We start from the raw sequence: 26,886 nt of genomic DNA, 5'->3' as shown, positions 1-26,886 counted from the left end.
ATGGCCATAATAAGCAGTAAATGACAAAGCAGATAGAAGTGCCTTTATTCATTCTATTTACAAGAATAACATAGAACTCTGAAAGGGCACTGGGTTAGTGTTCAAAATTTCTAAATAATACTTAATAGAAAAGAAACCCCTCTAAACAGTCTAGGTGTCAACTTCATAATTAAAATGACAGTCAAATGAGTTAATTATGGCAATTCATTCAAGTATACAATGGCAAATAGCTAAATCTGTCACCATATTAGCTAAATGCATGGCAAATCAGGCAAATCAGTTTTAATTTTAGACATTTGGGTCCAAACTGTGAAATTGCTTACTTAGGTATTCCTATGGTACGGAAATCACATCAACTAAAAATAACATTCTTTCACTATCCATTGTTTTCAAAAAATAGGGTCTTTATACCATTGAAAAGGTTTTCAAAAAGAAATGCTGAATTTTTCTCTCACTAAATGCTAGAAACGTACACTGCCAAATTTATCTCCAAAACATCAGACCTTCCCCCATTTACCGCTCAATGGTCTAATCCCTCATCATTCTACACACAATAACCCAACCCACCAGCCTCTTAAAACTGCTTTCAACTTTTCCCCTTAATCTAAATTTCTCCATCTTTCCCAATGTCATCCAATTAGAAAAGCAGGAAAACTTGTAATTTTAATAACAATGCTGATTAAATTATTTTAAACCGCCTGTGTAATAGAGGAGAACATTTTGCTCATGGTAGTTGATGGGTTAAGAGAAAAGGATTTGATTAAAACTGCAGATTGGGACAGAAAGAGTTTAAATTTGGCCCCATCCGGCTGCCTCAAATATTTTTCTACTTTAAGAAGGAAAACTGGGTTCTGAAGGCTAGAATTGACATTGAGATGGGGTGAGGGGAGAGGTGAGGCCTTCCCTGTCTAAGCCCTCATTTCCTCTTTTCCCACTCCCTTCTGAGTCACCCTGATTTGCTCTCTGTCAACCCCACAGCATTTTAGTACATATCCATAATTTATTTATTTATATTGATGTATGTCTCCCCCTCTAGACAGTAATCCAGTTGTGGGCAGGGAATGTGTCTGTCATATTGTGTTGTACTCGCCCAAGCTCTTAGTACAGTGCCCTGCACACCGTAAGAGTTCAATAAATGTGACTGATTGAGGATGAGGCAAACAACTGCAGCACTTTCAGATTCACGGCTGGAAGACAGACAGACTACATTTCTGGCATGGAATGGTAGGAGAGCCTAGTGGGTTTTGTTTGCTTTTTAACTATTAAATCTTAAGACTAATAGTATGTAAAAACCAACCATGGAGAGGGAGAAATTAATCTTTCGATGACTGTGGCCAAATCGGCCATCTGTGTCTTTCCCTCTAGAAAATTGAGAAATAGATGGGAAATAAAATATGCCCCCCAAAAAACATTAATGACAAGCTAGCCAACAGCAGAAATGCTAGTTTGTAACAAGACGAATTAGTCATTTTGTGAAAGTTTTCCTCAGAATCAGAAACATTCAATGTTGAATTAATCATTTTTATTTTAATCAAATATGTCACTCTCAACTAGCAAACCATAACATATTCAAATTTATCAAATTCATCAGATGGAAAACTATATCACTTTCGGGACATTTTCTATATGATAGAAGTGGGAACTAAATTGGATATATCGAACACAGAGGAGGATGCACCAACTACCAAATAACACTATGTGCAATTCCTCACTTGTCTGAGAAAATTTTGACCATCAATTTGATATTAACCATAAGAAAATGTTGATAAAAGTAATAACCAAATCTTCAAGATTATCCTGTATTTCATCATCAGTTTTATCTCCATGACGGCCATCTAAATAAAACACACTACATGTGCAAGTTATTTGGCAATAAGAGTTTTAAGGCATGATCCCCCCAAAACATATGTTAAACTGAAAATTCTAAGCAAGAACTGACAATCTTGAGGTAATAATATTCCTCTATTGGTCTGATAATGACCCTGTATATATGTTTGTACTTATTTATTACTCTACTTATTTATTTTACTTGTACATATCTATTCTATTTATTTTATTTTGTTAATGTGTTTGGTTTTGTTCTCTGTCTCCCCCTTCTAGACTGTGAGCCCACAGTTGGGTAGGGACTGTCTCTATATGTTGCCAACTGGTACTTCCCAAGCATTTAGTACAGTGCTCTGCACTCAGTAAGCGCTCAATAAATCCGATTGATTGACTGATTGATTACTCTATCTTGGTAAACTACTGTAACTGCTGGCCCAACTTTTACTTCAGTGAAAGAGTCATGCTGGCCCTCTCTGGTGACTCCATCCCACCCACAAATCTTGGTTTCCTCCATTCTACCCCTCCCTGCATCCTTTAAAAGTATCTCTGCCCCTTCTTTCTCCCATCATGGCTTCAAAAATAGTTTTCCCACGTCCCTCATTATTCCCCGGTCCCCGAAGCTGCCTCCTTCCTCCATCCCCCTGTGCCCTCATGCCTGGAGTCAACATTTTAAAAATGTTTTTATGGTATTTGTTAAGCACTTACTGTGTGCCAAGGACTGTACCAAGTATTGGGGTCGATACAGGCTAATCAGGTTGGACACAGTCCATGTCCCACAGCCTTATTCCCCATGTTACAGAAGAGAGAACTGAGGCCCAGACAAGTCAAGTGACTTGCCAAGGTCACCCAACAGACAAATGGCAGAGCTGCGATTAGGATTCAGGTCCTTCTGGCTCTCAGGTCCGTGCTCTATCCGTTAGGGCATCCTGTTTCACAGCTAAAAGGTCCTTTTCCCCTATTTAGAGCTCCGAGGACCACCACAGCCAGGTACCACTGCACTATCATTCATTCAATCCTATTTATTGAGTACTTACTGTGTGCAGAGCACTGTACTAAGCGCTTGGAAAGTACAATCCCCACCTTACCTCCGAGGGGAAAAGAGAACTGTCTGGAATCTGCCTTTTTCCCTGACAGGTACCTTTGATTGTACATGCTTAGAGAACAGGGACCAAATACACTCAACTCATTTTTAGAGTACCATGCTTAGCCGGGCAAGGTGAATGCTTAAAAAAAATATTTTTGATGTTGATGAGGATTACTATGCTACATCCAGAGGTTTGAAAATCCCAATGTTTTAATGAAACATTGACTGGTCTATTTTTTCAATTCTTAATAGAGCTTTGACACTAGTCCAGACCTTATAACTAACACGCTCTGTGGTTTTTAACTGGCCATCTGTCCCCCAACTGTGTTCCATTGTTACAAAATTTTCAGACTGGTTTCTTTCATATGACTGCACAATTTGAGTGATTTCTGTAATGAAAGTTTCATGAGGTGTTATTCATGTTATTTAATTATATAACATACTTGCAAAATATGCCATAAAATATCATATCCTCAACAATTGGAAACATTCTGTGCAGTAGGAATTAAAGCTTTTAGAGTTTCACATTTTTCCTGATGAATATTTGGGCACTCTGTGGGCAGGGAACAGATCTACAAACTGTTGTAGTGTACTCTTCCAAGTCCTTGTTAGTACAGTACACTGCATATAATAAGCATTCATTAAATACTACTGATTGAATGATATTCAGTCTATGAAAACATGTCTGTAGGGATGGGGTAGGAGAGAAGGGATAAATGTTAGGAGGGAGGGAGGAAAGAAGCAAGGGAGACAGGGAAGGAGAGACGGGGAGGGGAGGAAGAAGGGGAAGAGAGGGGAGGCACAGGGGGAGAGATGGTGGGGAGAGCATGAGCAAGCATATTTACAATTCTTCATTTTTCATGATGATAGTACTGATGAGGCAGTCAGGAATGAGTGAGCCTCCATCCTGAGACTTCAGAACCGAGATCCTGCATGGAGAAATTGTTTATAATGCTACCAACTTATGCAGCTCCTTTCACACTCCCTCATCCCTGTCAATCATGTTTCCACTGGGGCACAGAATGCAAAGAGTGAGCATACAAGCAGGGATTGCAGCACACTGTGGAGTGCATGTGTGGTGGTCTGACAGCTACAAGCAGAATCCGAGCAGGGATGCAGATGTCCTGATTCCTAGACCAGTGCTGCTGCTTCTGGAAAAACAGCAGGGATCAAATTATCCCTTGCCAAGTAGTAGACTGTGCATTCCTCAACAGAATTGCACAGAACTTTATTCTGCGGCCAAGAGGTGTGGGGCCATTTTTGCACTCAAATCACTAACGTTAATTAATTCATTGTGGTATTTACTAAGCACTTACTCTCTATCCACATTCACCCTTGGTGAACTCATTCGCTCTCATGGCTTCAATTATCATCTCTACGCTGATGCCACCCAAATCTACATCTCTGCCCCTGCTCTCTCTCCCTCCCTCAGGCTCGTGTCTCCTCCTGCCTTCAAGACATCTCCATCTGGATGTCTGCCCGTCATCTAAAACTCAATATGTCCAAAACTGAACTCTTTATCTTCCCTTGCAAACCCTGCCCTCTCCCTGACTTTCCCACCACTGTTGATGGCATTACCATCCTTCCCATCTCACAAGCCCGCAACCTTGGTGTCATCCTTGACTCTGCTCTCTCATTCACCCATTTAACACATTAACACAATTAACATGTAGACAAGTCTAAGTCTGAGACGAGAGCCTGAATTCTGGGTCTTCTTAAATATCTCCTGTCTATTTCTGCCTGCAGACAGTCCTGCTCAAAGTTTCAAATCAGTTTGAATTCCCAGAAAGTCAAAGGACACTTTATCAACTCCCTAGCCCCACTCTCAGTCCCAAAACACTTCTGCTTGGGGAAGCAGGGTAACAGGGAAGTAGCATGGCTTAGTGGAAAGAGCACGGGCTTGGGAGTCAGAGGTCGTGGGTTCTAATCCCAGCTCCATCACTAATCAGCTGTGTGACTTTGGGCAAATCGCTGAACTTCTCTGTGCCTCAGTTACCTCATCTGTAAAATTGGGATTAAGACTCTGAGCCCCACGTGGGACAACCTGATCTCCTTGTATCTACCCTAGGGCTTAGAACAGTGCTTGGCACATAGTAAGCGCTTAATAAATACCATTATTAATTAATTAATCCCCTAAACAGAGTCTACACATAGGTAACATAGGTGTAGTCCTGCTTGAAGTCAGGAGGATGGTGAAAAGGACCCATGAAGGTCCTCTTCAAGCTAACAAGCTAATGACCCCATTACTAAGAAATGTAGTGAGGTAGGAAGGCTGGGGAAAATGAAAGTATTGGTTTGTCTAAACACAAATCGTTACCTTCCTCTAAATCATGCATTTTGGAGACAGACACTTTAAAAGAGGAAAAATGCTGGATATGTGGTAAACAAATTACACACATCTCCTTCTTTGGCCCTTTCAATTTCACCTCTTACCACTTGTGATCAACAGCAATGAAGGTTTTTGGACATCTAGACTCCCTTTGAATGAATTACAGTCAAATGTAAGGCAGCAAACTGCATGATACCAGCACCTCTATTAAAACCCATGTCACTTGTCAGTGGTGGGGAGATAGAGGTCATGTTTCCCCTAACTGCTATCTATTTAGGAACTTAGAAGCAAATTAAATAAATGAAATGTTCTGGCAATTTAAGGGAACAACTGCTACCAACTTTTATTCTTTATTGGAACTGGTCTAAACCAACCTGAATTTTTTTCTCTATTAAAGTGCTTCCACCACCATAGGAGTTATAAATTATCACTCTGGTAATAATACTCAAACCTGAACACATTTCTGTTTTCCATTTCATCCTTTGATGTCTCCGGTAGGCAAAATGGTCATCAACTCAGTAAACTGTCTATGTGCTTAAATAGGGGAGAAAGACGCTTCTTAGGCCATGAGTTGATTTCTCAATTTACCCCGAAGCTCGTTATGGATTGTTTATGAAGCTAAATAATTTTTTTTTAATCTTACAGAAGATTGAAATTATAAGCAAATCACTGCATTACCCCAAGGTGATTAATTTTAACTGTTTAAAACTCAAAGTACTCAGAAGCAGAGAATGAATATGAAGTATTAATAAAAACACAGGTTTAGAAGACAAGTATCTTCTCTAATCTGATTCATGGGGCAAATACTACTGCTCCCAATCTATTTTTCCCCAAATATTTTTGCAGCACCACTTAACACCTTCTCTAAGTCCATGTCAAGAGGAGGACAGTGTTCTAGATATGAAAATATGATTCAGGGCTGGATTTTTTACGATGCTTTATTTGGCTTCATGGCTGAATTACGAGTCTTAAAAGAGAAGTGCTTAACTTATCCAACCATAAATTGCAGTCCCAAAACTGCCCACCCTACACATTTACCATAGCTACCATGACTTGAGGCTACAAAATTTGCAGATTAAGATGAAAATGCTGATGAATTTGTGAAAAAGAAAACAAATAAATCAATATCTAGGAAATCAGTTTACATCAATAATTGCTCCACATTCCCCAGGAGAACTGAAAATGCCTTTCAACAATCTCAGGGGCTGAGTCCTAGCAACACTTCAAGATACTTCAGCGTACCACCTTAGAAATTAACAGATGTTCCCACAAAGCTTTTTCACAGCTTTGATAGGTAGGCTTCACCTAATTTGCTAATTATCCCATCTTAATTAGTGTTCCAACTTGTGCAGACTCTGTCCTGCGTCCATAGGCAAAGCTGCAGGACTTCGAGTGTGCTTGTTATATTGTACTCTCCCAAGTCTTAGTATAATACTCTGCCAACAGTAGGCCCTCAATAAATACAACTGATTAATTGAGTGAAATTTGCTTGCATTCACCCTGCACTGGCCCTGGAAACCGCCTTAACTCACCTCCTCCTCAGAAGAAATCTAATTTGGCGCTGGAGACTAGGAATAACACCTACATTAAGCTCCCCAGCAATTTACACTCTCTATTCAAATTGAGTACTATATCCAGGCCTTACTCTAAACCCTAATATCGAGACTACTCAGCTTGGGTGAAAAGACATGAGCCACCTTGGCAATGACACAGTTTACTCCTCTACAACTGCTTTTTCCCCTTCACCTCACCCCCGCCCCCCAAAACACACACACACACACACACACACACACACACACACACACGCCAGCCTGAGGAGAACAGCCTAATGAAAAATAACTAACAATGCACTAATGCATTAATATTTGTGCTAGAGGAGGGAAGTCGGGGGGTTCTATAATAGGAAATCAGCAAGGTAAGTTAGGAGGGGGCAAGCTGAGTGAGTGTTTCAAAGCCAATGGAAAAGAGTTTATATCTGATGCAGAGGTGGATGGGGAACCACTGGAGGTCCTGGAGCAGAAAAGACACATGAAACAAGCTTTTTCTTTTTAGAAAATTGATCTGGGCAGAAGAGTGAAGTATGGACTAGAGTGGGGAGAGACAGGAAGCGGGGCGGGGCGAGGGGTCAGTAAAGGGGCTGATTCACAAGTCAAGACAGGACATAAGTCCTTGGATCAATGAACTAGCAGTTTGGAGAGGAAAATATGGGTTTTAGTGATGCTGTAAAGGTAGAATTCACGGGATTGGTGACGGATTGGATATGTGGGGTGAATGAGAGAGATAAGTCGATGATAAAGCCAAGATTAAGGACTTGTGAGGCAGAGAAGATAATGGTGTTGACTACAGAGATGGGAAAGACTGGAGAGGTGAGCATTAGGTGGGACTATGAGGAGTTCTGCTTTGGACATGCTAAGTTTGAGGTGTCAGTGAGAAATCCAATTGTATATATAGCTTTTAAAAAGTGAGAGTATGGTACATGTATGTATGTATGTGTGTGTGTGTGTGTGTGTGTGTGTGTATGTATGTATGTATATTACATACTTTTAAGAACCCCGGAACACAATGGGTAGGGATGCAGAGAATAAAATTCCCCTCACATTTGGGAAAAGACATAGATTCAGGATGCACTTGACAGAGTTTTTTTAATATAAGAGTTTTGGAGTTGCAAAGGTCAAAAATGAAACAAAGTAATGCTTTTTTTAAAAATCATACCAGGAACCAAATGTCATATAAATGTTCCGCTTGAATTGATGGACAAAATGAAGAGTGAATAATATTTCACCAGCTGAGTAGCATCACAGCATGACTCATACTTCAAGAGGTCATGTTAATAACACTCTTCACTCAAAAGGAATGAAGTCAATGAGAAAGCTATTTTTTTTGTTGATGGACAAGTGGATATGACCCAATAGCTGCATTGCAAGATCCTATTTCAAAAAGGACTTGTGAGAAATGCCTGGCCTTGTGGTTAGAGCACCAGACTGAGCGTCAGAGCCTGGGTTCCATTCCTGGCTCAGCTAATTGCTTACTGTGTGACCTTGAGCAAGTCACTTGACTTCTCTGCACCTACATCTCCTCACCTATAAAATGGGGATTCAATATCTGTCCTCCCTCTCTCTTAAGACTCAGACTTCCATGAGGAACAGGGACGGCTTCTAATTTGATTGTAACGGCCCAACAATTAGCACATTGTGAGCTCTAAGAAAATATCATAAAAATATAATAATTATCATTATGGGCAGCTGGAGGTTCCAAACCTCAATCAATCAGTCATATTTGTTGAGCCACTACTCTTTGCAGAGCACTGGAATAGGAGTTTGGGTGAGTACAATGTACAGAGTTAGAAGTAACATTCCCTGCCCACAGTGAGCTCACAGCCTAGCGGGGGAGACAGACATTAGTATACATAAATAAATTATGGATATGTACGTAAGTGCTGTGGGGCTTGTTGTGGGGAGGGGGCTGAATAAAGGGAGCAAATCAGGGTGACACAGAAGGGAGTAGAAGAAGATGAAATGAGGCTAGCCTGTAGCCTTATTCCCTGATCTATGAGCGATATATATTTTCAGCATCATTGCATGTCTCCAAGGAAAAAGTAAACACTGAATACTCTCACATCTCTGACCTACTTTTCTATCACAGAGATGACTTCAAGACTGAAAAGCAGAAGAAATCAGATATACGTGACAATGGAAATACTAGAATTAGTGATTACTCCGAAAGAACACAGCTCATAAAAAACCCACAACAGATAATAAAAATCTCATTTGCTCTATTCCTCATAAACCACAACTGTCAATCACCTCCAATATACAAGTCCTCCTTCACCCACACTCCTTACTCCTTTATTTTCCTTATAGAATAGTCGCAATGCTCTAGGTCCACGTAAGACTTCGCTATTTTCCTATTTTGTGTTATAATAGCCTGGCAAATGGATCAGTATACTGCACCTAAAGATGGTGACTGCAGAATGGTGAAAATCGTATCACCCTAAAATTACCATTTGGGACACCAGCAATTTTTGACTACAAATGTACGGATATCTAACCTTCTAAAAGATTTACACACAATTTCCACAATAAATAGCTATCTGCCAAACAAAACAATTCAATTTGAGCAAAACCTGCCAGGGCTAAAAAAACAGATACCACCTTCAAAGATTCGAGGGCAGACCATTTTGAAAAAAGGAGCTTTAAAAGGTGCTCTCCGGAAATTTACAACAGCCGCCTTAGAAAGCTATTTAAATGGATATTAAAAAGACACAACGGTGAAAACTTTCATATACAGGTACAGTTTCTAATTTGTATTCTAAGTAAACATCATGGATATTTTTTCCTATTTTCATAATACAAAAATGTATATCCATTCTTTCACACCTGCATCTTGTTTATGCAAGCCTCTGGGTGAATACATTTGCTAATTATAGATCTGTAGATTTGTTGTTTTCTGTATCGCAAACTACGTTAAAGCAAGGAAACTAGATGTTTGTAGATGGAACCTTGGTTGTCTAACCTTTCCCAGAGGATACCAGTGAACTGGTTTGAGACACATTAAAGGACAAACAGTAGAATGAGCCAAAAATGTGGATAACTTGGAATTGAAAACAGAATGCCAAAATGAGCATCTGATGGATTAATTAACCAAAAGGTGACTTCCCTCTCCCCGTACTCGTGCTGTTCAGCTCCTGTTCCTCTCTTATAGGAGGTGGCTGGAAGGAAGATGGTGAGTGGGTTGTCTACAGTAAACCCTCCCCCTTTCCTTTGGCTATTTTAGCCACAAACTCCCTCCTCCTAGAGGCAGTACTGAAGCAGGTGAGGAGCACGGGTCAGAGGTACAATGAACATAAGACAAAATCGCCACTTGGGTTCATGTTAGTTTAGGGTAATTCTATTTGTTCTGACGACTTGACACCTGTCCACACATTTTGTTTTATTGTCTGTCCCCCCCTTCTAGACTGTGACCCCGTTGTTGGGTAGGGACCGTCTCTATATGTTGCCAACTTGTTCTTTCCAAGCGCTTAGTACAGTGCTCTGCACACAGTAAGCGCCCAATATGATTGATTGAATGAATGAATTTTTGTATCAATGCACAATGAATACAGACATTAAAAACTGAACCAAGTATTGAACATCAGGGACAATACTTGAGTTGGCTATTGAAAGGTAAGCCAAACAATGATCTTCTGAGAACAGCAGGAAAATACAGGCTTTAAAATGTTCCTTCAGATTAGGGTAAAATCACATTTCTTCCTCCCTTCAAGGCCCTACTGAGAGCTCACCTCCTCCAGGAGGCCTTCCCAGACTGAGCCCCTTCCTTCCTCTCCCCCTCTCCATCCCCCCATCCTACCTCCTTCCCTTCCCCACAGCATCTGTATATATGTATATATCTTTGTACATATTTATTGCTCTATTTATTTATTTTACTTGTACATATCTATTTTATTTTATTTTGTTAGTATGTTTGGTTTTATTCTCTGTCTCCTCCTTTTAGACTGTGAGCCCACTGTTGGGTAGGGACTGTCTCTATATGTTGCCAACTTGTACTTCCCAAGTGCTTAGTACAGTGCTCTGCACACAGTAAGTGCTCAATAAATACGACTGATGATGATGATGATTTCTTTCAAATATGCTCTCTTGCTATTCATGGAGTGTATATTACGCAAAGTGAGAATGTTAGCCGTGTTGCTGTCAATAACCAATATTTACCTACTCCTTCTTCAATAACATCTACAAAATACCTGGTATGGATAAAGTAGGTCTAAAGTGTAAGAAAAAAAAATATTTAGGGGAAATTTTCTCCTCTCCAAAGAACCTCATTCTGTAAGCTGTGGTCAATTATTTTTTCCTGTATTAAAAATCAAACTCAGAAAAATCTCAGATGATATCCCTTCCACTCAGAATCTACACAGGAGCTGTAATTAGGTTTGCTAATTCGATTAAGATCACTTCTTGCACTAGTCAGCTTCCAACTGACAAGGTTTTAATGGCAAATTTCAGGAATCAATTAAAATTTTCATCATTAGATGAATGAGGGGGAGATAGAAGCCCGGGAATGGATTTAGGGTGAGGGAAGGGGGGGCATGGGTACTGAGGAAAATGTGGAAACAATTTAAAGAAGCAGGTTGGAGGATGGGGATAAAATGGGAAAGTCTAAGGAATAGTGACAGACAGGGAGAGAGTATGGTGATCTGAGCACCAGGCAGTGGTGCCGGAGAGTTTCAATAGAGTCTGCTGGGAACAAACATTGTACAGACAGACATAGTGCAGAGTTATCTGATTCATGCAGGCCTAAACTAGTTACTCTGTTCCAACAACTGAGCTGAGCACATTTTTAATGCTAAAGTTAACGCTCAAAATGCTAAAATTTTTAAAAATGAAAGAAAAATAAGAGGGAAAGAAAGGAAGAAAAAGGCAAGTGGGAAATGAAAGGAAAAGGAGATCGAGGTTGTCAACTCCACCACTAGAATGAAAATGCCTAGCCTGTAACTCTGAGGGCAGGAATTGAGTTTAATAACTCTATTCTACTCTCTCACTTTACTCTTAATATTCATTCAGTCATATTTATTGAGTGCTTACTGTGTGCAGAGTACTGTACTAAAGCATTTGTGTTCTGCCCAGAGTAAGCACTCAAAAAATATTGATTGAAAAAGAGAGGCCCTTAAATGACCCTAAGTTAACAGGTGGACAAGACAAAAAACAATAATAACAAAAGGAAAGAGATGAGAGGCAACAGAAGAGCAAAAATCAGGAAAACAGGAAGATTTAAGAAAAAAGACTAGATAGTATAAAGTAGAGAATGGTTGGGCAGGATTTTGGTATGCATAGTCCCGTGGGTTATCAGTTACCAGTAAATTAATCAAAGGATGCAATAGTCAATGGATTATTGGTGATACTAGTCAGACAGATGGGGCTTTATGGGGACAATCAAAACACACATTTAATTCAAGGCAATGAAAACTTACCTACTTTCTGATTACCTGAATATTGCCTATTAAAAGGTTATGCTCAATCCTAAATATACATCTATAGTCCACTATTAACACTATTTCAAAGTTCCCTTCCCAGAAGTCGCACCCAGAGGTTCAGAGTGAACATTACAAATCAATCAATGTTATTCATTGAATACTTCCTGCATGCAGGAAAGTACAACAGAGTAAAATGGACACTATCCCATCAAGGAGCTTGCAATCAAAATCAAGTTAGGGGGAGACAGAAAAAGAATCACACCTACTCAGAAATGGCTATCCAGTTCATCTCAAGGAGAGAAACAAAGCTAGAAACAACATGAATTGAACGAAGTGTCATCATTGGGAAATCAATGTGGATTTTTCTTTTCCTTGTTGATTGCTGAATACTGGCTAGATAGCCACCTGACTGTGATGATTTGCTTGGAATAGGGCCAAAGTCTTGTGGCTATCCTGTCATTTTATAATTCTACGGTTCTCCTTATTGCTTCCGCAATAAGGTTAGAGTCTATCTCAGAGAGCTGCTTGGGGTTCTTGTTGATGGCAACAACTGCAAAGTGTGAACAGCTTTACCCTGTTCCCTGTTGGGTGGGCAAAAAATCATTTGTCGTCTTAAGTGCTTGCTTAGTGAACAGGATAGAATTTGGCATCCACAATGTGGCCTAGTGGATCTCTCTTCCTCCCTTCAAAGCCCTACTGAGAGCTCACCTCCTCCAGGAGGCCTTCCCAGACTAAGCCTCCTCCTTTCTCTCCCCCTCTCCCCCACCCTACCTCCTTCCCCTCCCCACAGCACCTGTATATATGTTTGTACAGATTTATTATCTATTTTACTTGTACATTTACTATTCTATTTATTTTATTTTGTTAATATGTTTTGTTGTCTGTCTCCCCCTTCTAGACTGGGAGCCCGCTGTTGGGTAGGGACCGTCTCTATATGTTGCCAACTTGTACTTCCCAAGCACTTAGTACAGTGCTCTGCACAAAGTAAGCGCTCAATAAATACGATTGAATGAATGAATGAATGAACATCAAACTTTTAATTACCCCACTGATACTGTTTCCTAATGGATGGCAGAGGGATGGTATGAAGAAAATAAAAATCACAGACACAATAAAACATTAAAGCCCTCCTGCACCCAGGAAGCTAAAAGACAAGTTGGAATGAGAGGATATTTAGATAGACTTTCTTTCTATTTAAGAATAAATAGGCAAAACAAAATATGGGGGGGGGGGGAATGAGACAAGACATTATAGTGAGAAAGGGGAGTGACAGAAAAAAAGAAAAAAATGTTTTAAAAGGAACAAGAAGTGAAGGGTAATAAATTAAGTCTTTCATTGCTACTTTACATCTGATTTCAGCCAGCAATGTTCTTTATCAAAGACAGTCAGTTTCTCTTCTATCATCTCCCACAAGCCCCCTGAGCTTGAACCTCCTACATGCCCTTCCCTGAGGGTGGTCATCAACACCTTCTAGTTTTCAAGAGCAGCTCTCGAAGCCACCCTTCTTTACAAACTGTCACCGTGGACAACATCCGTGTCATGTCAGGCACCTTTGTTTCCCTCTCTTCCTGTCAAGAGAGATGTGTCATACCACCAACGCGGTTTGCTCTCCCAATCTGCAACTTGTACACCCACAACCACTGCTGATCCTCTGCAGAGTGAGCAGCTGGCTGTCAAGTCCATCTTACCTCGCTACTGGTTTGAAACTTTACTGGCTTGTCAAAATGTCTACCCCCTGCTTTAACAGAAGGTTTTTCAGTCAATTAAATCAATCAGGGGTATTTATTGAGCACTTACTGTGGGCAGAGTGGTTGAAGGATACAACATAACAGAGTTGGTAAGCACGATCCCTGCCCACAGAATGCTCATTGCCCAAAATTTGCAAGGCAAAAGTGTATCTGCTGAATCGGAGGGTTTCTGGCCAGGAATATCACATCAAAATGATCCCAGCCCAGGGAAAATTAATCAATCGATGGTATTTATTGAGTGCTTGCAGTATGCAGAGCACCACTGTACTGAGGACTTCTAAGAATTCAATACAACTGTCTTGTTAGACATAACCCCTGCCGTCCTCATTTTCTAGTATCCAGGATGCCTGATAGACTAAGCATTTCTACATGTCTTCCCCAAAAATCTTCCTTTCTAGGTGAAGGAAGAAGTGGGACAACTCATATCTGATGACTAATCCAGGTCTCACCTTGAATATTCCCTTCGCAAGAAAACTGAATCGTGAAGTGTAAAGCCGAAAGGAAACAGTAAGATATTCCAAGAGCAGGAGAATTACATCGACTTCTCAAGAAAGATTTAGCTAAGGCACCGAAAAGAATAAAATCAACAAGGAAATAGCAGATGAGAGGCCTTCACATAGATCTCTCTTTCTGTTCAGCTGGGTAGCTGCCCAAAAGGGCTTCTATGTCAGAAGCAAGCAGTGGCTTAACACTAATCATGGGGACTGTTCTTCAGAAGTATTAAGGAACCATAGATGTTAGCACACAATGTGAGAAGGCAGCAGAGGGTACAAATGCAGAGACCTTCCCTTTTTATTTCCTGAACTTTCTCCTCCTAAAAAAGGAGTTTGAAAAATGCTTTGATCATAATGAGGACAGTGAGCAAAGCATAAAAAAAGAACACAACCCCACAACACATATTTGTTTTAACTGCATCTCTCACACATGCAATTCCTCTAAATAATATGAACTATTCATAGGACACTGTTAGAGAGAAAATTACAACAGATCTTACCTCTGCTTTAATTTTATTGTCTCCGAAACACAGGTGTTGCAAATAGGCAGCGGCGTTCGACTGCACTGAAGGGAACTGGTGCTGCAGCATTTGGATAACTTCAGGAAGTTCTGGGTCTCTCCAACCAAATTCTCTGTACACAAGGAAGTCAGAAAATGGTCAGCGACCACTACCACCTGTGCTAACACAGACCACAGGAGTTGCTCAGAAGTACAATAAAATTGAATCTTATCAATTAATTTTTGGCCCACATGGATGCTGAATTTACTATGGCACTTGTCAATTTGACACTGAATTATGGTATCCTTGTTTCTCCAAACAATTGTGAAAACCTTTAGATGAATTTGAAATGAATTTCACATCTGACTTTTATGTGTGCATGTGGATTGAAAAAAGGATATACAATACATTCAGCCTACCATATGTTCCAATTACTAACCAAAATTGACAGTCATTACACTAAAGCGTATCGCTTTAGATATATCATATTTAATTTACAACTGCAAATGATCAAATTACAATCTAAATACACTACTACATTTGTTATCTATGACCACTTTTAGGCATCTTAAGTGGCAAGCAAAGAGCAAACAGACACCAAAACTGTAAACCAATTGGGTATTATTTTGGCACGATGATATCATTGAAAGGGTGCAGACACAAAATATAAGAATGATTGTTGTTCTGAGAAATATAAGGGCCCATTTGAAAGAGCCAGTTTTGCCCAGCCTTTGGTTAGGAATAACAATATGGAAAGGGCCCTATATTAATTTTAAAATGAACTTAACAACAGCATGAGGGATAGTTTTGCAATTAAGAAACTTTTGATTATAAGGCTCGTGATATACTGGTTGGAACCCTTCACTTATGACTTATGTTATTAATTTTAAATATTTTTCCCCATGAAATTCATGAAGGTTTTCTGCTACAACCAAAATGACTTCTCAATGTTCAGAGCCCTTCATTTTGGGGTTTCTCAAAAAAACAGTGAAAGCTCACTGTGGACAGGAAACGTGCTTCATTCATTCATTCAATCATATTTATTGAGCGCTTACTGTGTGCAAAACACTGTACTAAGCACTTGGGAGGTACAAATCGGCAACATATAGAGACGGTCCCTACCCAACAATGGGCTCACATCTTCTGCTGTATATTTTTCAAGTGATTTATACAGTGTAATGCACTGAGCGGATCCTCAATAAATGCCATTACTCTTCCTACTCGACTGCCAGTCTTTCCACCTAGACTTCACATTCCTTGCCTTCACTAAATTCTGGTGTCTGCAAAATTTGCAACTGAATCTGCTTATGTCAGGATTCCTGTTTATTTTGAGAGACTATGAGCAGTGAACCCAATTCTGAACCCAGATAGTCCCTTCCCTGGGCTCAAAACTAGAACCCAAGAACCTGCTCATCTTTGCAGTGATCCAGAGCTACTTGAGAGAATGGGTCTGGCCCCAGATAAATTTGTATTTACCTAAAAATATTACAATTTCCCACTGATTCACTTGCTTTTTTATTATAGTAATAAATCCTGATAAACTCCCCAGCAAAAGTGAAAACCCCAAAATATACCAATATCTACTAACACCTACAAGGAAGTTCTCTTTAATCTATAACCTGAAGGTGCCAACTTTTTAATTGTGAGTAATGACGTGTGAAAAGGGGGTGGGCTCCAAAGAGTTAATAGGGTAGTTAATAAGTTGTTGGGGAAATTCCCTCCCTTCATCCTTCTAACATGACCCCCTGTGGTACAAGCTACACTCCTTCAGCTGTCCTTAAAGGTTACTCTTCCTGTCCTCTCCTCCATGAACAGAGTGGTTCACTATTAATAGCTGAACATCCTTTCTTGCAAGTCAATTTCCTAGACCTCCTTTGGGACTTCACTTATCCAAGCTTAGTTCTTCCTTACAAGGGTTATTTCCCATCCCCTTAATTGCATTACATTGCTACCAGTAAATACATTACAACAGAGATAATTGCCATTTGTTCACCAATACTGCTATTGTGTTAAGGGCATCATTCAGTAACAGTTTCCAACAGTAAGAAGTATGATTTAAGTTAAACATCAAAAATTAGAAGTGACCTGATATTCCATTTAAACAGTGAGAGAATATATAAAGAGGTAAACTCCTCACAGGTTAATCTCAAGAAGCACTGAGAAGTAGCAGAGCCTTTAGTGGAAAGAGTCTGGGAGTCGGAGGATTTGGGTTCTTATCCCAGCTCCGCCACTTATCTGCTGGGGAATCTTAACTTAAGGCAAGGCACTTAACTTCTCTGTGCCTCAGTTTCCTCATCTTTAAAATGGGGATTAAATCCCCCTCCCTTCTACTCCGACTGTGAGTCCCATGTGAGACAGGGGATATATCCAACTGATTATCTCATTCAATTGTATTTATTGAGCACTTACTATGTGCAGAGCACCATACTAAGCACTTGGGAAAGTACACTTCAACAATAAGCAGACACATTCCCTGCCCACATCAAGCTCATATATGTGCAGTGCTTAATGCCTTGCACATAGAAACTGCTTGGCACGTAGTAACTGCTTAACAAGTACCATAGTTATTATTTTTATTATATATATTCACATATCCCTCAGATTGCTTTTTTATACAAAGTTTTAATTATAAACATCTTGGCTGAGCCATCAGAATAGCAGGAAAAGCAGGATAAAGATGTCTGCTCCCATTTTTCTGCTTTTATGTAACCACTGAGTATAAGGCACACCATAAAAGAAAAATGTTTTACTGAAAATGTGTTTCCATCTCATCTCAATGAAATCATTATTATTATCCCTGTACAGGAATACACAATTGGATTTTGCTGGCATTTTTTTCCAATCCATGTAGTATGGCTAAGCTAATGGACTTCTGGAGAATCCTCTGCTCACATTTCCATCAGAAATCTTATTGCTTTCCTCCTGTTTGCCCAAACCTTAATATTAGGGCATCAGATCCTGATTGACTATAATGTAACTGAATTGCAGTACCACCTAAATGCCACCTAATTCGCCTACAGTAAGAAGAAGGATTATAAACTCCATTTTAAAGTTAACAGAGGAGACGAAAAGAGATATTGAGGATTGGTGTCCGAAGAAAAGGGTGCCTTAGGAATTTGGGGGGCCTTTGACCATCATCTTTGAAATTAACATTTGCCACACCACTGGCCTACCTCACCTTGCTGCGGTATTATGAGATGTAGGAGGCTAAAGGGAGCTACCTGAAATAAGTATGTAAACATCAAAATATAATAGTTTATTTACACTAATTCTGCAAGTATCAATTGCATAAAAGTGGGTGGTAGAATGCTCAGTGCCAAGAGTACTGGCTTAAGAATCAGAGATCATGGGCTTTAATCCCAGCTCTGCCGCTTTTCTGCTGTGTGATTTAGGGCAAGTCACTTAACTTCTCGGTGCCTCAGTTACCTCATCTGTAAAATGGGGATTAAGACTGTTAGCCTCATGTGGTACAACCTGATTACCTTGTATTCTCCCCCAGCACTTAGAACAGTGCTTGGCACATAGAAAGTGCTTAACAAATGTCATTATTATTATTATTATTATTATAAGAATCCTTTCCTCAAAAAACAAATTAAATCCTAGTTCAATTTATGTCTTAGAACACCTAATGAAGCCAATTGTTAGCTTGTTTGTGGGATCAGAATTTTCAGGCTATCACCATTGGGCCAGAGTTCTGCTTCAAGTGATGATAATGACCCATTATCATGGCCAGAGGAAAGAGGAGCAGGGAAAGTCTCCCAAACTTTTACCATGGGCCCTGGGAACCAACAGACCTGTCCTGTGGTTTGTTTGTTTTTTTTTGGTTTTTTTTTTGGCCTAGAACTTGAAATAGGGTGAGGTCCCTGGGCACACATGGACATATCTTAAATATTAAAGTGGATAATATTTCAAGGGCCTTTGGATCCAAGACCTCTGGGGAACAGAAGCTGATTGTAAGCCCCTTGAAAAGCACTCGGTCTTCTATTTTTATTGTATACTTCTAAAAAACCTTGTGCAGTGCAGGCAATTAACAAATGCTGTCGACAATGCTGCTGTGAGAAGGTGTTGAGAGTTGTTCTCTCACAGGGACTTGGAATCTTTATTTTGCTGGGGGAGAGTTATTATTTGCTTGTGAAATCCACTGCAGTAGGAAAGACTAATGAACCCGTGAAAGGACAGACAAAGATTAAACGGATCTTTCAAGAATTTAACCTGCCCTCTTTGCCTTTTCTCTATCCCGGTTGGTGTTTGCAGTCAATCAAATTGAGAAATACATGCTTGGAGTTCATGGACATCCAAGGGCAGAAATTCAAAGTTCAGTGAGTTCTGAATCAATGCCTATGATAATTGTTGTTTGTAAGTATCCAGCTGAATTTCACTGGGCTCTTTATTCCACTTTACCTGGGAGAAGGCAAAGTCAGAAGAGTGGGTGGGGGCAGCTGGGAATTTTTTTTTTTTCAAATTTAAATATAATTCTCAGGGAGCATCTCATCAGGATCATCTCCCCATCAAACATTCCTTAGGAAAGCCCCCAGAAGGCAAATCCTGAAAATCCCCAAATCCTGAAAAATTCAAACTACTCTCCTTGACCTCTCCAATCAATCAATCAATCCATCAGTCCTAACTTACTTGCTGTCAGGCCCAAGAGAACAGGCCTCTATTCCCTGGATATCAGATTTGTAAGCCTCCCTACTCCTCTCCCTGATAAATGAGCTCAAAATACTGAATTTTACTTGACTAACAGGATAAGCAAATCACAGAGAAAAATACACAAAAAAGTGCATGAAAGTCAATCTTTCAAGGCCTAATTAATTTTTTATTGGTAGCATTGTTTCTGATCACCTCCCATAATGTTGAGATTGCATGGTACTCTTTCTTGTAATTAGCTGCTTTAACTACACATTTAAAAACATCTTCATCAAAATTCACAGAGCAGAGATAAATTAAAGTTGGACAATGAAATAGAAAAACTGGTATTAAAGCTCTTTGGTAAGATGAATGCACACTTTTGATGATTACCTAAGAATTATTTTTCATTTTGACCAAGTGATTACTCTTTTTGACAAGAATTTATGTAGTATCAATCAATGATTGCATAATTTTAAAATGTGCTGCTACAGTTCTTTATAAAATAAAGGATATTGCCTATTTTTCATGGTAAAATTCAATGTGAACAGTGATATTAAATAATCATTCACATTTAAAAATCAAGATCTCAATTCCATTTCTGTTAATGCATTTTCAAAATTAAATTTTAAATGATGCAACTAATATCGGGAAAATGGACAGAACATACCCCTGGAATGGTTTGTAAATATTGAAATCATAGTCATCTCTGACTAGAGTTATACCTCGCTGCTATTGAGGCCTTACTGTTGGAGTGAGCATGCCTTTGAATTTTCAGAGCAGTAGAGGATTTAAACGATAGCAGAAAGAAAAGCATTGGGTTACTACGCACAGCCAAACAGCTTGAACTTTACCTCATATGTCAATGAAGAAAGGGTAGATTGGTTGATTGACAATCACAAGAACTCACATAGGGGTAGACCTAAAGAATCTGACTGAAATGAAGTATTTATTGTGGAGAAAATACCGACTAGGAAATTGAGAGAGTTTTGTTTTTTTCTTTAAAATACAAAGAGCCCTTTTTTCAATGGTTAAGAGCCTTCCTAAACTGACAAGACTTTGGCTTATTTGAAAAAAAGCAGGGAAGCTGCTGCTGCTGCTCCTCCTCCTCCTCCCCACCCTACCTCCTTCCCCTCCCCATGGCACTTGTATATATGTTTGTACAGATTTATTACTCTATTTACTTTACTTGTACATATTTACTATTCTGTTAATGATGTGCATCTAGCTTTACTTCTATTTATTCTGATGATGTGACACCTGTCCACATGTTTTGTTTTGTTGTCTGTCTCCCTCTTCTAGTCTGTGATCCCATTGTTGGGTAGGGACTGTCTCTATATGTTGCCAACTTGTACTTCCCAAGCGCTTAGTACAGTGCTCTGCACACAGTAAGCACTAATAAATATGACTGAATGAATGAATTAATGCATAGTGTAGTAGATAGAGCATGGGCCTGCTAGTCAGAAGGTCATGGGTTCTAATTCTGGCTCCTCCACTTGTCTGCTGTGTGACCTTGGGCAAGTCACTCAACTTCTCTGGGCCTCAGTTCCCTCCTCTGTAAAATAGGGAACAAGACTGTGAGCCCCACATGGGACAGGGACAGTGTCCAACTTGATTTGCTTGTATCCACCCCAGCGTTTAGTATGGTGCCTGGCACATAGTAAGTGCTTAACAAATACCATAATAATTATTATTAACTCCAGTGTCTAGCACTAATTGCAATTTCAGTACTATCGTCCAGGTGTTCTGTGGCAGCAGCTGTGCTCTTTCCATTTTCTCCTCTCCATTCGATCCAAAATCCAAAAAGGAAAAGCTTTATAGGTTTGGGGGCAGGTGGTAGGGGCTCCTCCCCACTGTGCTCTTTCCTCAGAAAACAGCTCTTTAAAGGAACAATGATCGATTGGTAGATCATTAGCTCCCTGAGGGCAGGGACCTGGTCTTTCACCTTTACTCTTCAAAGAGCCTAGTATAGTGCACTGTATCCACTAGGTGGTCAGTGATGGCGGACAGTAATAATAATAATAATAGTATTTGTTAAGCTCTTACTAAGTGCCTAGCACTGTTCAGTACTTTGAATAATTAGTAATAATTGTGGTCTTTGAAAAGTGCTTATTATGTGCCAGGCATTGTACTAGGGTTGGACACAGTCCCTATCCCACATGGAGCTCCCAGTCAATCCCATTTTACAGATGAGGTCACTGAGGCACAGATAAGTGAAATGACTTGACCAAGGTCACACAGCAGACAAGTGACAGAGCTGGGATTAGAAACCAGGTCCTTCTGACTCCCAGATCTGGGCTCTAGCCATGAGGCCACACTGTTTTTCTTTCTATAACGAAGCAACAAGAATCACTCCCGAGTTCAGAGATAGGGATGGATTCATTATGCACTCTCCCAAACCCTTGATCCAGTGCTGTGCAAAAAGTAAATGCTGCAGATGATGGCAATGATTTTTTTTAAGGAATATGTGCTGAGACAATTCATATTCAGTTGAGATTTGGCATTCTTCATGCAATGACTATTACTGACCTTATAGCTTGAACATCAGAGAGCGGCTATAAACTTTGGTAGGAGTGACTTTGGGGTTGATGGTTTACAAAACTTACAGTTAGTTAAAATTCTTGAATGTGGAGTTTATGTGCTGGTTTTGGGAAGTTGGAGAGATAGTTTAGGAATGAAGTAAAATAACTGGACAACAGTGAAAGATATCTAAGTACATATGTAAGAATATTGAGGCAGATGTTCTCTCAACAGAAGGGAGGGCTGGGCTTCAGTGAACAATGAAAGCAAACTGACCTTCACTACCTGGCCCCACCCTATGAATTACTGGCCTGGGAGTAAGGATGTACTAGATTCTAATCCCAGCTTCTCCACTTGTCTATTGTGTGGCCTTGGGCAAGTCACTTCACTTCTCTGTGCCTCAGTTACCTCATCTGTAAAATGAGGTCTAAGATTATGAGCCCCTTGTGGTGCAGGGCCTGTGTCCCACCTGATTTGCTTGTATCCATACCTAGCACTTGGTACAGTGCCTGGAATATAGTAAAGTGCTTTAACAAATTCAAAATTTATTATTATTATTATTATTATTATTATTATTATTATTATTATTATTTGCTGTTTGGGAACCATTGAGAGGCTACAATTCAAGGGGTAATCAGGTAACTGCAGCCTGCAGGGCAGTGTACATCATGGGTCCATCTACATGTGTGTTTTCTGCAGAAAAATTCACTGTCCGCAGGTACATCTTTGAACATGAAGGACAACTCTCAGGTCACAGCATTTTCTCTGAATTCAGTGATGGGAAGAATGGGGGATTCAAAATTTCAAGTAAGCAGAGGATCAGAGGAAGGTCAAGTAGCAGGGACTCAGAACTCTTACCTGCACTATTAATATAGGTGGGAAGAGAGACAGACAATTGGGGAAATCAAGATATTTAGGTTAATGGTGGAGAGGCTAGAAAGTTCCCTAGTAAGGGACTAGTCAATCCCTTACATGGGCACTAGTCAATCTGGGATTAACTGAGGGTCATATCTTCTAAAAGAATACAAGATGAAGCAACCTGAAAAACAATCTGAGGCTAGGAAGTAAATGGTGCAAAGTGAAGAATTAGAGAGTAAAATTTGGAGTTTGGGGAGTTGAAGTCTCCACCTAAATAAAAGTGGAAAATGAAAATATATAGGGTCTTGATACTAAGAAGGACAGGAACTTGACAGGTAGCTAGCAGTCAAAGGAACAGAAGATTTATAGGAGACCTGCATTCATTTTTAGTGTCATATGAAGAGTATTCAGAAGGGAGAAGCAATAATTCTATTGAAGACTAGGGGTGAAGAATTAGGTACTGCAATTTAACTACTCCTGATTTTTGATGCATAGGACTAAGAGTTCGCTATCTGACATTATTGAACACTAATAAAAATGAAAATAAATCAGACTGGTAGAGAAGCAGTGTGGCTCAATGGAAAGAGCACGGACTTTGGAGTCAGAGGTCAGGGGTTCAAATCCCGGCTCCTCCAATTGTCAGCTGAGTGAATTTGGGCAAGTCACTTAACTTCTCTGTGCCTCAGTTCCCTCATCTGTAAAATGGGGATTAAGACTGTGAGCCCAGCCTGTGGGCCAACTTGATCACCTTGTAACCTCCCCAGCACTTAGAACAGTGTTTTGCACATAGTAAGCACTTAATAAATGCCATTATTATTACTATTATTATTATTTTTACTGGACCTTCTGGAGAATCCCCAGTTTTCCTCTGTTACATGACAAGTATGGGGAAAACATGTTGCTAAGGGTTTTTTTTAATCTTTGTAACAATTCCATCCCTATTTTAGCAAACTGTCTTCAGCCCATTTTTAGGTCTCTCTGAAGGAAGAGCTCTTATTAGAAAAATTGATTTAGCTTGTGGCTAAAATCTTATATTGATGCCCCAGGATAACAGATATTACAATTTAGGAATTAATAATGTTCTTCAATAGTCAGTCATTCAGACTGAAGTTAAAAGAGCAGTTGTAGAGTCCAATCTATTTTTGACTGTGAACACCACAGATGTCATAAGCAGACTCTAGAGCAATTCCACCTATCAATGGTATTGAAAATGTCGTGCATGTGTCAAACGATTAGCAAGTGATCAGTGATCACCATCAGAGTAACATTAGCTCCATCTCTTCTCAATTGGGGGCAGAGAGAGGAAGGATGGATTTTTAAAAAAATAGCCATTCTATAAGAAAATAGAATGGATTAACCATAAACAGTCTGGGCAAAAAAAAAAATGTTTTAGAGAGAGAATGAAGCAAAACTTCACAAGACATTTTTATTGGTTTGCAGGTGGGTGTACTTCCCTGATTTTACCTGAACTATACAGAGTCCCCAGTGGGAAGTAAGGACCAGTGAGACATTGGGGAGAAAAATCTACTAAACAACAAATTTTTCATTGAATACCCCACTCATAACTATGAATGCAAAAGAGTCTGTTCTGAGTTCCCTGACCACAAAACAACTCGAGTGATAAATCCTCCCAAGCCTCCTCCCCTTCCTAGTCCTGCCTCAGTCCACATCAGTGGGGGGGTCCTCAGTTGGTCTGGACTGTAAGAAATCCATGGGGCAGGGAAGGGGCAGGGTAGCCTTGTCAGGATGAACTGTGGACAACAGAAATGTAAAATCCCATCTCACATGTGTCGTCCCAAAAGATACCCTGCTGTGGCACTCTCTTGGGCCAATTCCAACACTTTTCTATAGTCCCTTCCCCCGTTATCCAAAGGAAGAACATTCTTCAAATTGGACAATTAGACACAGCACCCCAATCCAGTCCTAATAAGAAGATCCTCAAGTACTGAGAAGAAAGGGTTAACAGAAATGAAATGTTACACAGAGCATTTAGTACTTTTCTGGAATTTACTCAAGGCATTCCTTTAGTTCTATGTCCAAATAACCTCTGTTTTTGTCTATGGGGGACCCTGTTCCTTACTCCACTGCATCAGACTTAGATTTCAAAACTTAGATTTCAAAATGAGTCATCAATATGAGGATGGAAGAGTAACAGAATGAAAACCCTTTGCTCAGGTGAAGAAGTAAGGGCTCTTGCCTAAATCTTGCTACTCAGAACAGATGCTATTAAAGAGATGGAGCTTTCCTATCCCCAATTGTAGAGATAAACCTTAAGTGTCTTGACTTAAAATATTGCTTTAATATAGAATCAACGTTCAGTGGGTTGGAAAAGCCAAACTGCTATATGTTCAATATTATTTTTAATTCAACCACTGAAAATATTTCCTTGAAGTGAGAAATGAATCAATGGTGCTTTTTGAGCCCTATGTGCAGAGCACTGTACTATGCACTTGAGTTATCCATACGGTAAAAGCACTATTCTGCTACCAGTTTTTAAATGAAATACATTTTCTTGTCTTTAAAATGGTCCGTACCATTGATTCCCCTGCCATAAAGCAACACAGACCTATGCAAAAATGAATTTTGACATTCATTAATTTCAACTAAATCCTCTGATAGGCTCTCACTTGGTGAGATGGGTGTACTTTTCACACCCAGTTCCCCTTCCTGTCACTCCACGTTGTACACAAAAGGTAGTGGCTCAAGTGAGCGAGAGGGGAAGGGGTAAGGTTTCTAGAAATACAGCCTACTCAATCAGATGCAGCTCTCAAAGAAATGGATTGTGTAAAAGTCTCTGTGGAAGGGTTGCTCATTCATTCATTCATTCATATTTATTGAGCGCTTACACTGTGGAGAGCACTGTACTAAGCGCTTGGAAAGTACAAGTCGGCAACATACAGAGACGTTCCCTACCCAATAATGGGCTCACAGTCTAGAGCTCCTGATTTTCTATTTGTGACCTCGAGGACCCGACCACAAACTAAATCCTGAAAGCTTTGGTGCAGTCTCTGTAGCATAAATGCATGAGAAAAATGAGAAACTGAAAGCCTGAGCTGAGAAATCCACAGGTTAATTACCCCTCCATCACCTCTACATTAACTGAAGAACCTCTTAGAATACCACAAATCCGATGGGGGCTCAATTTTTGACTGAATGCCTGCTTTTTAACAGGTGAGCTCTGCAGTACATGCACACATTTGGAAAGAAACCCATCTACTATTCCAGAGACTAAATACCATTTATATTTTAACATTATCGTCATCACCATCATTCTCCTATTATCTTGTCAGGTCTCTTTCCCATTTCTAAGGAGAGCAGGTGTGACTATTTCAATCATTATATTCCTAGGGCATATAATATCCTTCCACTGATCTTGTGCCTCGCTGAAGTTGAGGTTGAAATTGCCATCAAAGACAGCTCCTCTCAGTGATGCCTTCGTGAGAGTTTCGACTGTAGGGAAGCAAACTCTTGCTTTCGCTCTAATGGATTCCATCTAATAAACCTAAGAACCATGCTGTAATGCAAAACTATTCTCATCAGAGAAGTAACCATATGGCTCACTAGACACGCAGTCATAATGTCAACCATCTAGGTGGTCGACAGACATATGGTGTAAGGAAAGGTTGGAGACCTGGCTCAGACTCTTTACTTTGTCTCCATGGTAATACAACGCCTTCCATCTGGGGCATCCAAGGTATTTAAAAGACCATAGTGATTCAGCGATTTGCCCAAGGTTATTTAGAAGGATGATGCAAGAGTTGAAACAAACTAAAAAGAGTTCCAACTCTGCTTTTCTGGTACAGGATCTAAGAGACAAAGGGCTCCTAATCAGGGAATCGTATTAGCTGAAAAAGACAACTGAGATGTAAATTATGCATCTTTCATAGCGTCTCCTGAGACACAATTCATTAAACATCGAATTATTAGTTGGCCATTTCC

General features: G+C 39.9%; 1 protein-coding gene across 3 annotated transcripts in view; it reads right to left on the bottom strand.

Moving 5' to 3' along the window:
• The window catches only part of CTNND2 (catenin delta 2), a 483,758-nt gene that overhangs the window by 118,833 nt on the left and 338,039 nt on the right, over positions 1 to 26,886 (bottom strand). For all 3 annotated transcript variants that reach the window (XM_038770310.1, XM_038770311.1, XM_038770312.1), the window contains one exon: positions 14,944 to 15,076. In XM_038770310.1, the coding sequence (XP_038626238.1) occupies positions 14,944 to 15,076 (133 nt within the window). The remainder of the gene's footprint in view (positions 1 to 14,943; positions 15,077 to 26,886) is intronic.

This window comes from Tachyglossus aculeatus, chromosome X3 (genome assembly GCF_015852505.1).
Source record: "Tachyglossus aculeatus isolate mTacAcu1 chromosome X3, mTacAcu1.pri, whole genome shotgun sequence".
Classification (NCBI taxonomy): domain Eukaryota; kingdom Metazoa; phylum Chordata; class Mammalia; order Monotremata; family Tachyglossidae; genus Tachyglossus; species Tachyglossus aculeatus.
This window is presented reverse-complemented; position numbering and strand designations above follow the sequence as displayed.